The 16,388-nt window shown below is 42.8% G+C and overlaps 2 protein-coding genes and 1 long non-coding RNA gene across 9 annotated transcripts in view; 1 reads left to right on the plus strand and 2 right to left on the minus strand.

Annotated features, from left to right (window-relative positions):
* The window catches only part of DNM1L (dynamin 1 like), a 40,750-nt gene extending 37,599 nt beyond the window's left edge, over positions 1-3,151 (plus strand). For all 4 annotated transcript variants that reach the window (XM_081024014.1, XM_081024016.1, XM_081024015.1 and 1 more), the window contains 2 exons: positions 1,132-1,291; positions 1,973-3,151. In XM_081024014.1, coding sequence (XP_080880140.1) covers positions 1,132-1,291; positions 1,973-2,029 — 217 coding nt within the window. In that variant the 3' untranslated portion in view covers positions 2,030-3,151. The remainder of the gene's footprint in view (positions 1-1,131; positions 1,292-1,972) is intronic.
* On the minus strand, positions 10-13,665 carry YARS2 (tyrosyl-tRNA synthetase 2). 4 transcript variants are annotated; one of them, XR_013991334.1, is made up of 7 exons: positions 12,863-13,665; positions 9,766-9,933; positions 8,079-8,234; positions 7,699-7,869; positions 6,611-7,019; positions 6,303-6,363; positions 10-221 (listed from the first exon to the last, which is right to left on the minus strand). XR_013991334.1 is itself a non-coding variant. In XM_081024053.1 (5 exons), exons 1-5 carry the CDS (start codon positions 13,657-13,659, stop codon positions 6,839-6,841), a joined length of 1,473 nt encoding a protein of 490 aa, XP_080880179.1. In that variant the 5' UTR covers positions 13,660-13,665; the 3' UTR covers positions 6,561-6,838. The 4 variants fall into 4 exon arrangements, 1 of the variants encoding a protein (XP_080880179.1); XR_013991333.1 differs by lacking the exon at positions 6,303-6,363; XR_013991335.1 differs by lacking the exons at positions 10-221; positions 6,303-6,363 and adding an exon at positions 3,889-4,427.
* A 596-nt stretch (positions 13,666-14,261) lies between these two features.
* LOC308486885 overlaps positions 14,262-16,388 on the minus strand; it is a 151,752-nt gene continuing 149,625 nt past the window's right edge. The window contains exon 2 of the long non-coding RNA XR_013991361.1: positions 14,262-15,601. This is a non-coding gene — a long non-coding RNA (uncharacterized lncRNA). The remainder of the gene's footprint in view (positions 15,602-16,388) is intronic.

A 16,388-nucleotide genomic window follows, 5' to 3' on the forward strand; every position in this document is an offset into this window, starting at 1 on the left:
TTTGCGATCTTACTTTTTCAGGATTTGACCCTCTCATTGCTTTATTATTAATTCCGATAGTATTTTTTACTGTTCAAAATATACAGTTGAGCAGCTCTATGTAGTTTCTTTCCTGCACTTCAGTTCTAACGGACTGTTTCACAAAAATAACCATGGTGTTTTAGCACGGAAACAAATGTTGCCATATTGCGAGTTATCTTCAGGGTTGTTGTTTCTAAATTCTGTAAATACAAAATACATGTATCATACAACCAATTTATTACCAAATGATAGTCTAAAACCATGTGTTATAAATACCAATGTTAGTCTATCTCAAGAGTAGATCCATTGAAATTAATGAATGTAAGTAACAAGTTCATTCATTTAAGTCAGTCTGCTCAGAGTAGTCTGAGGTGGCCTCAGTAGCATGGAATGCCATATACCAGCTTTGGCTGGTGCCCTAGCTACACACCTTTCTGGACAGGGGTAGTCCGACTTCTGTTACCTACACTCGTAACCTGTAGGCTAGATTGCTGCAATGTGTTATACGTTGGGCTGCTTCTGAAGATGGTTTGGGCACTTCAGCTGTTGCAGAATTCAGCAGCCAGCTTGCTCACCAGGAAAAACAGTTTGAGCATATAGCACTGATCCTAACCCAACTGTATTGGCTGCAACTTGGTTTCTGGGCCCTATTCAAACAGCTGGTTTTGACTACATGTCTCAGGACCCCAATACAAGGACTGCCTCTTTCCATATGAACTAACCTGGACCCTGCAACCATCACTTGAGGTCATTCTTCATATGCCCCCTCCATGAGAGATCTGAAGAGTGGCAACATGAGAATGGGCCTTTTCTGTGGTGGCTCCCTGCTTGTGGAATGTTCTCCCTAGGAAGGCTCACCTGGCACCTCATTACATATTTTTAGGTGCCAGACAAAAATAATTCCTCTTCAACCACGCCTTTGATGGTTAAATAGTCTATGGTCTTTTAAGTGTTCGGGGGAAGGTTATTAATCATTGTTATGTATTTTGTGTTTTTATGTTGTAATCTGCCCTGTGATCTTTGGGTGAAGGGTGGTATATAAATTTAAGAAAGAACCCTTAGCTCCGTGAGTTATGTGCTTGATTTATTTGCTTGCTTGCTTGCTTGCAGTGTGCCAAAAGCAGTGATGCATTTTTTGGTTAACCACGTGAAAGACTCTCTTCAGAGTGAGCTAGTAGGACAGCTGTACAAAGCCTTATTGCTGGATGACCTTTTGACTGAATCAGAGGACATGGCTCAGCGCAGGAAGGAGGCAGCTGATATGTTACAGGTACTGCAGTCCCTTTTCTGTAACAAGCCAAGTTAGTTTTGTTATGTACACTAGTATAGTTATTTTCATACTCTGCCACCGTGAGCCTCACAATTGTGTCTTACATGGGGGTTTGGTTCTCTGAGATCTTGTGGGAGCATCCCAGACCTGGTATGTAGAGGCAAGAACGTACAAAAAGAGCTTTGAAGCTCTCTGCCTTGCTTGGGAAGCAAGGCCCTTTCCGCATGCCGGCTTCACTTTTAACTTGTGGGATTTCAACCAGATGGCCTTCGACGGTGTAGGGTTGAAATTGTTCAAGTTAAACGTGCACAAGATGCGGTTGTACTGGACCCAAAATTTAAGATCCAGTTAGTGCACTCTTTGGCTGAGGTCATGAGACTTTCTACCATTCCTTTTCCAGATAGGACTGTATGCAAAGTTCATTGGCTATAGACATGATCAGAAGTAAGCAGTGTTTTGGCTTGGTTTATGAACCAAACCAACCCATCTTCCCTGAATCTTGCAGCATGTGAGGTCTTGCATCTTGCAGAGGTCAGTGCTTTGTTGGCCTCACCCCTCGTGCTACCATATTCAGCCATCACTTAATTATTGCCCAATGATTTTTATTGTATCACTTTTGTGGTTTATCTCTGCCTGTGACTTGACAAGTATAAATCTCAGCAATTTCTGTTCTTGTCCTAGGCCTTGCAGCGAGCCAGTCATATTATTGCTGAGATTCGAGAGACACACCTTTGGTGAAGGGCTTCTCCAGCTGGATGAAGAAATGGATGACTTGAAAATTGCTAGACGTTATATATACTTATGAACTTCTATGTTTACTGCAGTATGTATAAATCTGCTCACATAAAGACAATTCAGTTTGGCTTTCTACGGACAGAAAAGTATGCTGTACTTGCAAAACAAGTCTCATATAATCAACATATTTTCTTTACTAGTTTCCTGGTGCAAAGACCAAGGTCTGTTCTCCTGTGAGGAATTGGACTGGACTGAACTTAAGGAAAGAACCATGTAAAAATTCCAGTGCCTGGCTTGCTAAATGAGTTGCCTGTGGATAGGATGAACACTGTAGTATTGTGATGTAGCCTTTTAAGCTGGTTTTGCAATATAGGTTTTTCAACCATGAAGAAAGGACACCACGATATTTTCTTTAAGATGAATTTAATTGCATGCACTCTAAAGTCTCAAACAGATAAACCGCACAGTAGAAATACTGCCTTATAACTGTGTAATGTGTACCCTCATGTTTTAGAACCTTAAAAGAAATATCTGGCTAACTTCCAAAATGCATTGGCTATTTTTGTCCTTTAGCTAGATAAATCTGGAGTAAGTGGAGATTCTGCTAAGAAGCGTTATCAACAAAGAAGTAATCAGAATTTGAAGAATCCTCATGTCTGGGACCAAAACCCGTGGACAATCCACTTGTAGAGTTCCAGACTAACAAAACAGCAATATTAAAAGGTATTGTGGCAGATCAGGTTTCTCCTAAATCATTGAAAAGTAAAGAAACTTTAGAAAATATTGGTGTAAAAGCAGCTGGCCTTTAGATTAATTCAATGGTCCCAACCCATTACTGTTTTTGAGCTACTTTCATCTTACGTGTTGGTGTGGTAACTTGCTTGATTGTCTGCCATAGTCACCAAAATCAACAGTAATGACACTTTAGTTCCTTAAAATTTTGTAAGTTTATGTTTAAAGCACAGTACACCTTGCTCACACACATCATTTTTCCTGCATGGAAGGAAAATATGTGTTACGTTGGAAGAACTATGTTTTTAGATTGCTGTGAGGTGCAGATCCTAAGTAGATATTGCCTTCCTCAACCTGTGTACTTGTGGGGAAAAAATAAACCCTTGGCCTTCACACATTGTGTACAGGATTTTATCCACTCAGTCCTTACACAACAGGCTGAAAAGAGTAAACTGAGCTTACATTTGAGACAAAAGGTATTGGACATTAAATGGGAATGTTCAGTAGCAGTTTGAAAACATGCTATTTCTCTCTTCTTCCCCTTACAGTATATTTAAACATAATTGTGATGGTGCCTTTAAGGGTGCAGGCACTTGGAACCCTCCTCAAAAATCATACATACAGCAAGCATATTGAAAATAAAATCATGCTTTAAGATCGCTTCTGATGCTTTGGCAAATCTGTGGCATGATGGTACTTAAGTCAGCCTCCTGAGGGGTATGTTAACCTCCTACTAAGTTCAGTGAACCTGTACCTAGTGCCAGCTAACGTAGAATTATCTCATTCCCTCTATTTCTGTTCTTCAGGCAAGAATGCTGTCACTTAAGTAACCAAAAGGGCACCACCCCATCCCCAAGTAGGCAGTATGGGTGGGACAACCCCTGTGTTTACAGAAATACAAAAACAAAAGACTGACTAGAGGGAAACCCAGTCCAGTGAGGGGTAAGGGTACCCATGAACTGCTGTTGACTGGTGGGGGTCATGCCAGGTAGAAGGAAGAACGGGCTAAAGTAATTTAGAGCATGAAACAAGAACACACTACTGATGGGGCTAAACATCTAGATTGATGTGATCATGTTTCACTAAAGAATTAACCTGTAAAGGTGAAAACTTCCAGAAGTCATTAAGTATCAGGTGTGGGGACATTTGGTCCACTAGATGTTACTAGCTACAACATTCACCATCCCTGGCTGTGCTTGCTAGGACCAATTGGTGTTGTAGTTCAGCAACATCTGGTATAAATTAACAAGGTTGCTGACCTGCAATGGTTAAAGGCCTTTAGAGGATGTTTGATAAATTTGTCAGAGGATAAAAAAAGATAACGTAAGAATTAATTCTGAGTAGATGTCAAATTACTATGCGTTCTAATTTAGCCTGTCTCATCCACTGTTTTAAAAGGTATTGATTTTGCCAGACACATTAAGACATGGCCTGGTGAAACCAATGAGCACTGTCCCATGGAAGTGGGATTCAACATATATCCTTGCTTGCTGGATATCAGAGGTACAGTAATGTGCAAATAGTTACCATGTATGGTGAACCACAACCTAGGCCCCCTTATGTGACCCTCATAATTCTTTCCCAAGCCACACTGGTCATTGGCCTTGCACCCTGAACATTTTTGCATAGCTGGAATGGGTCCTTGAATTCAGATACGGCTCTTGGTTGCCTGGATGGAGGATAGAGGGGACATATATAGAAATTACTGTAAAAAACAAATTTATAATTACGTTTGTTGCTCTGCCCCCATTTGCTGTATTCATCACTGGCATGTGGACATCAGGATACAGCTTTGAGCCAGTAAAAGGTTCCTCACATTAATATATTGCTTATTTATTAATTATTTAAACCTCACTGCCCCTCATCAGATTTCAGGGTGGTACAGGTGGGGAATTAAGTCTTATGGTGGAAACTTAACCTTTTCAGCCCCAATATTGTTTCAATTTATGACACTTCTGTGATAACCATGGATTTTGAAGCACATGCGAATGTTCAACAAGATGCTGAGTATATAGATCATCGGTGGAATACTACCCCTTGAAAGAATTCCTAAAGGCAATCTTGCCCTAAAAAATACTAAACTACACAAGGAGCGGGGAACTTAGCAGCCTACAAGCCACACAAACCCTTTTTACTGACTCTCAACAGTGTTTGTCAAAACTATTGCAGAGTGATGTTTTTGATGAAAGCTTAATTCACATTCTCCAACAACACACATTCCTTCAGCGGTATTTTTTTGGGGGTGCAGGACTGTGTTATGTTTGCAGGGGTCACCATAGCATGCAGCTCCCAGAGCGACAAGAGGAAATGCAGCTTTGGGGACCAAAAAGTTCCCCAGCCCTGCTCCATCTGAATTGAGATCGCTAAGGTTTTAAAGGGCAAGCCGGTCTTCACTAGAAAATCTCTTCATACTGCCATGAAGTTTTCAAATAGACCATTTCAATCTCACATAGTTACAAGTAATATCAGCAGCTGTGAATATATTTAAAATAGCAGTTACTAATGCCACTGCTGTACTAGCACTTTCAGTATTGCTTGCACAGGATTGAACAAACCACGTTTCTACAAGGTTAGCATGCGATGTACTATATTATGCACTTTGAGTCATCGGGGTGTGTGGGTGGGTGTGACTGCATTTAGAGTGATTTTCATCCTGCCTTTTAGGCTTGTGTATCTAAGGCAATGGAACTACACAGCTGTACGTATTTTAAAAAATCACTGTCTAGTCCAACTTAGAATTGAAAACGCATAAGCGAATTGAAAGAACATTTAACCTATGCAGACTGAAGGGTAGTTTATCCATCATCAGTACCAAATGTATGTAGTTACTTTTGTAAATAAAGCTGATTGTGTAGAAACGACAGTTTTACATCAATAAACCACATTTTAAAGTATGGTCAGTATTTAACTTCACTTGCTGAGACAGTTGCTAATGGGTTAGGGGTAAACACTAGGTCACTATGTCAAGTTATATAGCTACAATAAATTTCAGAAGGTGTGAAGTTCGCCAGCTAACTCATTTGTACAAGCAGCCTCTTTGAGTAGGTGTTATTTAAAGGTGTAAAATTCAACCCAAATTTTTGAGATAGGGAGCTTCTACCTACTATGGCAGACTGGACAAAACCACTATTGGATCAGAGGCCCAACTGTTCACATACTGTAACTCTGAGGCAGTAGACCTACATTAACTATACTTTGCTTAAAACCTAAGGAACTCCCTATTAGCTGGGAATCTTAGAACTGCAGACTTGGAAGGAACTGTGAGGGTCATCTACTCCAATCTGCATGTTGTAAGAACAGCTTTTAGGTCTGCTGGACCTCTGTACTATCCATAGAAAGATAAATTACACCCTGAGTTACAAATCCCACACTCCATTACCTGCTACATGGGAGCATAATCTCCATATACATTCATCATAGAGCAACCTCAAGGCATCGACCCCAGCCCATGTTTTGCTCAAAAACAGCTTGATTACAAAGCAGAAAGTTCAACTGAGTAATGAAACAAGCACTATATTGTTTAGGGGAAAAAATGGATTCTTACGTCTTATTAAAACCTAATTGCTGTTGGCATGACAGTGCCATACTCTTCTGTCCTCCAGCTTCTAGAACATAAAATAGTTGATAAAATAACTTGGTTTTAAAAAATTAAAACCCATTAAAAACAATGAAAATTAGGTTATCTGTGGGCTCAGGAGCTAGCTGCCTGGCTTGTCACTACTTCAAACGGAAATGGGTTCTTATGTCACATCCTTTCACATCCTTTCCACACTAACAATGCAAGTAATAATAACTTTCAGGATTAATTTAGTTATCTTTATTGTAGACAAACGTTTTATAACCAATACTTACGATAACATATTTCAACAGTTGCTTTCTTTGGATAAACTCTGCATTGTACCATAGAGTTCCTCCTCATTTCATGATTTAAGTACGAATTAAGGTGCCATCCAATTTCTAGACGATACCGAGTCTCACACAGTGAGAAAAAGCAATTCACACCACAGTTCTTGCGAGTTGTTTGGTGTGTGTTCTCAGTCCATGAAGTAAAATGCACTCATAACATACTTGAAAAGAACCTCAGCATTTTTGTTCTTCGTGTGACAACTGAAGCCATTTCACAACATAGTAATTTCTTTTTCCAATTCTAAGGAGTGACAAGCCATTATTGAGAATATGTTGTCCAAGAACAAGAACAGCATCGGGATCAGTTACTTTAATGTGGTTTATAGAAACTCCACCACTTCTTATGTCACGATACCTTGAAAAAAGAAATTGTACAGTCAATGACACGGCTAGAGCTAGACCACCTTACAATAGTTTAAAGTTATAATAACCTGTCAGTGATGACAAATTAGGGTAGAAACTCACTCAGCCACAGACATACAGGCAATAGCAGACAGTTGAACTCCTGCTGCATACAGTGGTGCCCCGCAAGACGAATGCCTCACAAGACGAAAAACTCACTAGACATAAGAGTTTTCCGTTTTTTGAGTCGTTCCGCAAGACGAATTTCCCTATGGGCTTGCTTCGCAAGACGAAACGTCTTGCGAGTTCTTGCGAGTTTGTTTCCTTTTTCTTAAAGCCGCTAAGCCATTAATAGCCGCTAATAGCCGTGTTCCGCAAGACGAAGAGACTCGCGGAACGGATTAATTTCGTCTTGCGAGGCACCACTGTACTGTGACAGGAGAGGGGAAGAGGAGGTGGCAGCAGAAGTACCATATTGGATCTTCCATCAGGTATGTACTACCCCCCTCTCTGGTCATGGTACCCAGTGGCAATTTGGCCAGAGGGAGGTCAGGTAAGAGATGCAGCCTCACCAGGAAGGCTGTCTCACACAATGAGGCTGCCTACTAAGTAGAAACAGATAAGCTTGAAGCTTGTTTCTAGACTAAGCAGCTACAGAATTAATGCCGCAGAATGTGTAAATATTAACTTACCCCCTTGGTCCATCTACAATAGCATTCGCTTTCCGACACAAATCAAGTACTGTTGTCCCAGGTTCAAGCATCAACTCAACATATGGTGCTTCCCTGAAGAGTTCTTGAAGCTCTTGGTCGGACATGGTCTCTAGTGCTGCTATGTCACTGTAATAAAGGGCCCTTGTGCACCTGGTTTTTTAAAAACATAAAACAAAAAGAGTACTCATCAATATTTACATTATGACCAAGACTTGCAGAAGTAGCTTTTATCAATGTTAGCAACTTAGAAGACTCCTCTGTAAATTCTGCATCTTTGCAAAGCTGAAATTTCCTGTCTGCATTTCCATTAACATTTTGGTCCAAAAATCAACATATTAACAGCCTAAGTCTTCCTTTACCTCTTAGCAGATTCCAGACCTGCTTTCCCATGTACAAGCTTAGTTACTTCAGCAGCAAGCCGTTTCTGGGGCCCCCACTTCTCAGGCTCTTTAGCATGCATTTCCATAATGTGTTGGATTTCCGGAAGAGGGAGGAAAGTGAAAAGCTTCAGATACCTTAAAGGGAAAATAGCCACCATCATCATCTATTGTTTATATGCCCCCCATCTGACTGGGTTACCCCAGCCACTCTGGGTGGCGTCTAACAAATTAAAACATGATACAACATTGAACATTAAAATTTCCCCTATACAAGACTGCCTTCAGAGCCACATTTTGCTTCTGTAACAGACAATGCAGATCTACACTAATTTCAGCCCCTCAATCCATGCTTTAGATTCCGTAAATTTTTAAATTTTTAAAGTAGTAGCATAATCTTGTTAATGACCGAGTAAAAACAAAAATGCATTTTTATGATTGCTTTTTAAAAACTGAAAATACTGAATCTAAGCCTTCTGAACAATATATAGAGGGGTGTCTGTGTCAGTCTAGTTTTTGCAAAACCAACCAAAGTCTTAACGAGTAACTTTGTATTGTTTTTACAGTAACAATATGTGCTTAGGATATTGACAAGACTATTTCTTGCACCAGTACAACAGCACAAGCCCTCTGCACAGTAAAATCAGAGGTGGTCAAAGATGTAGCAGAACCTCAGAGTATTTTGAGACTTAATAAAAACGTTAAAGAACACCATATGCAGGTTTTATAATACAATTCAGTGTTCAAAACTCCCATTATTCTAGGCACCTTTTGCGACAGGGAATTTCATTAGTACGAGCAGTTTCTGAGCTCTGGGAGCAGTACTATGCCTAAGATTTCGGATTAAAACTGCAGAGTGGAAGGAAAGGATGGCCTTTTTCTGCCTCCCCACTTCCAGCTACTCTCCGAAGACTGGAGAAGAGATCCTCTTAAGAATGTTTGGGGAGAGGCAGGGGAAGGACTAGACCAGTGTTTCCCAAACCTGGATCCCCAGCTGTTTTTGGACTACAATTCCCATCATCTCTGACCGCTGGTCTTGCTAGCTAGGGATGATGGGAGTTGTAGTCCAAAAAGAGCTGGAGACCCAAGTTTGGGAAACCCTGGACTAGACCATGTGAAAAATGAACATAATATTTTAGCTACAGTTCATTCATTTTCAGACTTGTATTCTTGTTATAAAAAAGTGTGTCTAGACATTCCATTATTGCGCCCATAACCTAGGTGTAAGGTGCCATTTAGCTCCTAGTTTTCATATCTCAGTTTCTAACACTGATGGAAAGCAGAAAATACGTTATTGTTTATGCAAGGTTAATAACATTTTTTTGCTAACAAACCTCTAAAACCTTGGACACATTTTGAGTGCTGCATTAGTTATTTTTAGCCTGGGCTAGATTGGACCCTTTTCTGTATATATTCTAAATTTTAATTTATGCCCCACCTCTTGCAAAAGGAAATCAGTATGGCATACATAGTTTTTACCCCCATTTGAGTCATGACAATCCTGGAAGGTAGATTAGGTGAGTGTGTGACTGGCCTAAGGTGATTTGGTGTGCCTTTGAGCCTGAGTTTTCCCATTTTTCATCTGACGCTAACCACTACCACACACTAGCAAAGCAGTCATTTTGTTCTAGAACAGTAATTCACATAGATCGATAAGAAACGTACTTGCCTTTTAACAGCGCTATCTGGCTGTCTGACAAAGTACTGATATAACTCAAAGGGAGAGGTCCTATTTCTGTTTAGCCAAACTGCATTGCCAGCAGATTTCCCCAACTTATCTCCAGTGGTACTTGTAATAAGAGGCACCGTTATTCCAAATACATCTTCGCCTGTCACCCTAATAGGAAACAAATTACAATACTTAAGTTATGTTACTTGTCAACAGAACATGGTACACATTTATTTTCAAGACCTACAAACATTTCTACAACAGAAGGCAACCCTATTACCTTCAGCTATCTGTCAAAAATCTGTTGATCTGCTTACACAATGAACTCTCCTCTCCCATCAGTCACTTGCCTCTTTATGCCCAGTTCCTTTAGAGCTCTTGACAGCCAAGAGCCCAAACATGTCATGTGCAGATACATGCCCTCTCTTGAAGAAACTAGTAATGGCACAAGTATTACTCAGACCTAAGTTATATGATATTTTGGTTGACTAGTTCACTTAATACCCCTAGGCCTTGAATGTTAGACTGCCTCCAAGAAATACTTTAAACAAGCACTGGCCATAAAAAGCTGATACTAAAGGGAAAATTAAATAAATTAGATTGGACAGTCTACTGCATAATGATATCAAGCATCCACCTGGTGACTTTTCAAGATAATCAACCTTTTTCTTTTTTTTGATGGAAGCTAAGTGATGCTGGTACAGTCCTCCAGACTGAGGCCATGTGGTGTTAATATGTCCACCATATAAAGGTAAAGGGACCCCTGACCATTAGGTCCAGTCGTGACCGACTCTGGGGTTGCGGCGCTCATCTCGCTTTATTGGCCGAGGGAGCCGGCGTACAGCTTCCGGGTCATGTGGCCAGCATGACTAAGCCGCTTCTGGCAAACCAGAGCAGCACATGGAAACACCGTTTACCTTCCTGCCGGAGCGGTACCTATTTATCTACTTGCACTTTGACGTGCTTTCGAGCTGCTAGGTTGGCAGGAGCAGGGACCGAGCAACGGGAGCTCACCCCGTCACGGGGATTCGAACCACCAACCTTCTGATCGGCAAGTCCTAGGCTCTGTGGTTTAACCCACAGCACCACCCGCGTCCCTCTAGGGAAAGGTAGATAGTATTTATTAGACTTGCTAGCCACTTATTGTGCATAGGTCTCCAAACAGCTCACAACAAAAAATGCATAAATAAGAGGAATATAAAAATATGAATCTACTTTATAATGTTAGACCACTGGTCCATTCATCTATTCTTATTAGAAGCAGGTTTCAAAGTCTCATGTAACCTTTTCAAGTACAGTTACCCAATAACTTTCTAACTAGAAGTAGAGGGAACCAATGATGGGACCTTCTGTGGGAAGGGTGTGTGCTGTACCTGCTGAGCAAGAGATGCAACACTTCCATAAAAGATGTCACCATGGGAACTTAACATAACATAATAGTGCACTGTTTCTCATATTTATTCATTTTAAAGGTAGAAATGCCTTAAGTGTTATTCAAAAACTAATTATCAATATATCTAGTGCTAGTGATGGAGCAGCAGCCTACTGTATGCTGAAGTTCCAAACATACCTATACCAGGGCAGGGTGGGAGTTTACAGTAGGCCCACAGCTTTTATGGATTCCATCTCAGCGAGCTGCAACTGCACAAATTAAATGCATGCAAGGCAGAGAGCTTAAGAACTTTTTGGCATGGAAAGAGCTTTTAAGCTCTCTGTCTCACTTACTGGGCTCTGGGAGACTCTTGCATGGGCTCTGAAGGCCATCACCCTGGTTCCAAGAGATCTCACACTGACTCTGGAAGATAAAATTGCCCATTCAGGGACAGTTCCAGGGGCTGTTTTGACTACAGTGGTACCTTGGGTTAAGTACTTAATTCGTTCCAGAGGTCCGTTCTTAACCTGAAACTGTTCTTAACCTGAAGCACCACTTTAGCTAATGGGGCCTCCCGCTGCCGCCGCGTCACTGGAGCATGATTTCTGTTCTCATCCTGAAGCAGAGTTCTTAACCCAAGGTACTATTTCTGGGTTAGTGGAGTCTGTAACCTGAAGTGTATGTAACCCGAGGTACCACTGTATATGCAATTTCAGCTTTACACGCTACCCCCCCCTGCAAAAAACCGTAACCCCCACGTAAGACGCAATCCTGCTGTATAGTAACTTTAGGCAATACTGCTTGTTTCTTCTCCTGACCGCATATCAAATACCAGAAAACAACAAAACCCAATCTCTGGATTCAAGTTGTACATGCTTATATTACACAGAAATCATATTACAATTATTATGCTTCTGTCTATGTAATTGCTCCAGAGACCTTAGATGGACAGTTTATAAATATAATTAATAAATATCAGAAACTACTCTGAGGAGCTTGTTATTTCAAAGGAGTACACTAGAGTTTTCCATCCCCTCAAATTTCCAATTCTTTAATTTGAAAAATGGTAAAAAATACTTCCAAAAAATGCCTCTCATATTTCTATATCTAAGTGAACTGTTTTATTGACTCAGTGTATGAACATTTTTGTAAAATAACGATTACACATGAAAAAATGAATCAACTCTCAACAGGGGCTCCCAACTGTTTCTCTCAAGTGTCCCTCAGCAGCAGCTGTTCCATCAGGCTGCTGCAGGAGGTGAGGTGGAAGGCAAAGTCAATTCCTTCAAATTTAGCTTAAGAGTAGCTCCAAGACCTGGGCCCATTTCATCAGCTCTGCTAAAAGACCAGCTCAATCAGGAGCCTCTTGCCTCTGAACTTCCCACAGGGATCTAATTGGCCACTATTGATAACAGGATGCCAGACAAGATGGGGCTTGCTGGATCAGGATCCAGCAGGCTCTTCTTAGGTTCCTAACTGCTCCAATTTCAGCTGGCCGTTACGTGCACAACTATTTGTTGAGAACGGATCCTTGGCTTTGTCTGCTTGCTTTCCCTCTGCCCTCCCCACCCCATGCCTCTTCACTTGCAACGCACCTGTCCCTATTGATTAGGTATGTAAGCTACTGCTCTGTAATAACCTCTCCCCCATCCAGCTACCCCAGCTTAAGCGTGGGGGTGAGCACACTCCAAATGCAGGCCTCCCCCACAACTCCTTATCTCGTACTTGGAGACGAGGTCGTGTCCGGACATGATGTTGCCCATCTGGTCCGCTCCTCCCAGCTGGATGCGGCAGCCGTGGTGTCGGTGCAGGTGCAGGAAGTCGTAGGCCTGCAGCGCCGGGTACAGGAACTCGGCCAGCCCCATGCCGCCGGGGCTGCTCAGGCGGGCCTTGCAGCTCTGCCTGCTCAGCAGCGTCCCCATGCGCAGGTGGCCCCCGACGGCGCACAGGAACCCCACCACGGACTCGCGCTCCAGCCAGCTGGCGTTGTCCAGCACGGCGGCGCGGCCCAGGCGAGCCCCTTCCCCGCTCCAGAAGAGCTCGCGGTGGTTGTCGAAGAGCCTCTGGAGCCCCCGGCGGAGGGAGGCCGCGTTCTCCCGCGCGCGTTCCTCCGGGAGGACATCGCGCTCCTCCGCGCGGCCGCTGGGGTCTCCCAGGCGCGCCGTGGCGCCGCCAACCAAGGCCACCACGTTGTGGCCCGCGCGCTGGAAGTGCAGCAGGCCCTGCACCGCCAGCAGGTGCCCGACGTGCAGCGAGTCGGCCGTCGGGTCGAAGCCGCAGTAGGCCGTGACGGGAAGGCGGCCCGCCTCCAACAACCCGGGGAGCTGCTCCTCGGCGGCTTGGGGAGGGAAAATCTCCTGGAACAGGCCCCGCTCGAGCTGAGCCGCTAAGAGACCCTTGGCCGGAGCCCGCGGCCGCTGGTCGTGGGACTGCCGCCGTCCCCCAGGTTCCTGGAGCCGGGGCGAAGCGGCCCTCAGGCCGAAAAGCCAACGGCGACCGGCTCGTAGCGCGGGCGCCGCCATCTTAGCTAACGGAAGGGGGTGCGCGCGCACATGGCGCAGAGCATGCTGGGAGGAGGGGGCGGGGTCGAAGCGTTCCGCCTTCTGCCCTCATGGGGCCGCTTAGAGGGGAGCTTTGGCGTCCGCTGCGGACGTCTTTGTGGCATTAGTTATTGACCAGGCTCCTTGCTTATTTCGTCGAATAAGGAATATGTGGTTTTTAAATAATAATAAAAAAACACACAGATTTTTTTAAAGAATTGCCTTCTTTGACTGTTCTGGACATTGAAGCAGAACTTGCTCTCCCCACTCCACGAAGTTTCCTTAATGCTCAGCAATCCCAAAAAACAAGCGGCCTTAAGCAATGAAGTGTGCTTGGAGATCCCTTGCTCCGACCTAAATTATTAAACGCACAATCGGGGGTATATCACTAAATAAAGTGGCGTGGGAAATAAGAAACTGCCTGTACAAAACAGTATGTTTTAATTTTTTCAAAGGAAAGGTCCAGGGAGGAACTGCTGGACTAGAATATCTGAGCAATTAAATGTTACTGAATCGGTTTCAGTCAAGATCAAGCATGGAAAGGAATTGTCTTTCTTTAGGAGTTAAATTAGCATAACAAGAAGGGCAGAAATAGCAGCAGCGACTGCTCTTTAATTGCTTTATAATCCTAGTCAGAAGTACTGAATTTAGTGAGGCTTACTCCCAAGGTAAGTAGTTTCCAGACTATAGTCTTATTGCCTAGGAAAAAAACCAAAACATTCTGCCTTTCTTGGACACACTGAAGACATCTTGCACAACTAGAAATATCAAAAGGAATACAAATGGCAAACAACAATAAAAGCATTAATCCAACTACAGAGCAATAGCTAAAATAACCAACTGAATCAGCAGGAATACCAACAAATTTTCTGAAAAAGTAAAATGGAATCTTATGCATGCTTACTTGGGAGGAAGCCAAATTTCAAAATTGATTTAATTCTGAGAATCTAGTTAATGAAAAAACAGTGGTACAGAGGGCAGCCAATCATACGTAGGGTGAGGCATTCCACATTCCTTTGTGACATGAGCCATAACTGGGCATTTTTGGTTCATGTATTAAACAAAATGGAAACAGGAGCATTTTACCAGTTCCTGGAAACATGCACAGCACAGAGAATCTCAATAGGAAAGATGAATAAACGCAAACATTCATTATAAGATGTATAACCAGTGGAGTAGTGGGACAGAAACAGCATACTGCTACTTATTTCACAGCAGAAATGATCTCCTATGGTCAGAAAGCCACCATTTAAGCTAAACAGATGAGGGGGCAGGGCAATGGTATATATTCGTCCCCACGAAAACTCTGCAAAACAAAAACAGGGTTTTCTTTGATCAAAGAATCTGTGGCTCTGACCTCTGTGCAACAATGATACCCTGATGTTGCTCACAAAAATCTGAAAAGAAACTGATAACTATTTTAAAATGTTACGGAATCTCAGCTTTCCACTGGGTGGCAGAATTGCACTTAACCTGTATGTAGTAACGCCAGCATTCTATGTGATCCCTGGTAACCAGTGTGCTAAATGCTGCATTTTGACTCAACCTGGAATTTTGGTGTGCCAAACAAGTTTTCATTGTATAATCTCCTTTATGTGCTGATGCCACTCTGTAACCTTTGGGCCATTCAACATATTTTGCTCAAATGTTTTAGTAACTGAGAAAGCTCAAAATGCTCACACAGCAAGTGTTACATGTGTTTTATTTATTTATTTGACAGTAAGTTCTATATGTCTGTATAGAATTGCCTAAACACAGTGGCGTAGCGTGGGGGGTGCAGGGGGGCTGGCCGCACCGGGCGCAACATCTGGGGGTTAGGGTTAGGGGGCGCAAATCCACTGGTTAGGGGACGCAAATCCACGGGTTAGGGGGCGCAAATTACTTGCCTTGCCCTGGGTGCTGACAACCCACGCTACGCCACTGCCTAAACAAAAACATTTTAGGCACATGCCAAAAAGCATACAGCTAAGGCACTTGCCTGATATCAATAGGCAGGAAGTTCTAAAGTGTAGGGGCTGTCACACATTTACATCCCACTTTTCCTCCAAGGAGCTCAAGGTGGTTTATCTTTGCAGCAACCCTGTGAGGTAGATTAGGCTGAGAAACAGTTACTAGCCCAAGGTCACCCAGCAAGTTTTTTTTGCTGGGATTTGCAGCTCTCTGAAACCCAGTACTGTAATTAGAGTTGCCAGCATTTTGCCAATCCTTTTGGTGGTGTTGGGCTAGACTCATTCAAATAAATGAGTGGATCATTTAGATACCACACTTAGTTTAACAGATGTGCTAACTAGAACTGGCAAGTCCTCTGAGAGAAATTTCCATGTTTTAGTTGTTGTACTCTCCATCTTTTAAATGCACGCATCACAGTCCTGCAGATCTCTGTTTGAGCTCCTAGCAGATTTCACAAGATAAGGAGAGGCCTGGTTAGCATTTTTGTGTTTCAATTTCTGCAGATGCATTCCAGGAAGATAACACAACGCAATGTCAATAGCTGGTAGTCAATTCTGCAAGTCAGCACTCATGAATAACGATGGGAATAGAATTGCCTTACATTAACCAGAAGAAATACATTTCCAGGGAATGGTTGTCTTGTCCTTCCTCGTTTACACCACACATCTCTTGTCTGCCCCCACAAATGTATTTCTTCTGCTTTCTAGATGCACCACCTCCCTTGCTTCCGATGCTCATTTCAAGGGGGCTAGTACATTTGG

This window comes from Podarcis pityusensis, assembly GCF_964106645.2.
Source record: "Podarcis pityusensis genome assembly, chromosome: 10".
NCBI classification, from domain to species: Eukaryota; Metazoa; Chordata; class Lepidosauria; order Squamata; family Lacertidae; genus Podarcis; species Podarcis pityusensis.

Coding starts and splice junctions, on each gene's coding strand:
- YARS2 (XM_081024053.1), bottom strand. CDS start 13,659: ATGGCGGCGCCCGCGCTACGAGCCGGTCGCCGTTGGCTTTTCGGCCTG. Junction 9,934..12,862: donor GGACACGACCTCGTCTCCAA/GTACGAGATAAG, acceptor GTTTCCTATTAG/GGTGACAGGCGAAGATGTAT. Junction 8,235..9,765: donor CCAGATAGCGCTGTTAAAAG/GCAAGTACGTTT, acceptor TTTCCCTTTAAG/GTATCTGAAGCTTTTCACTT.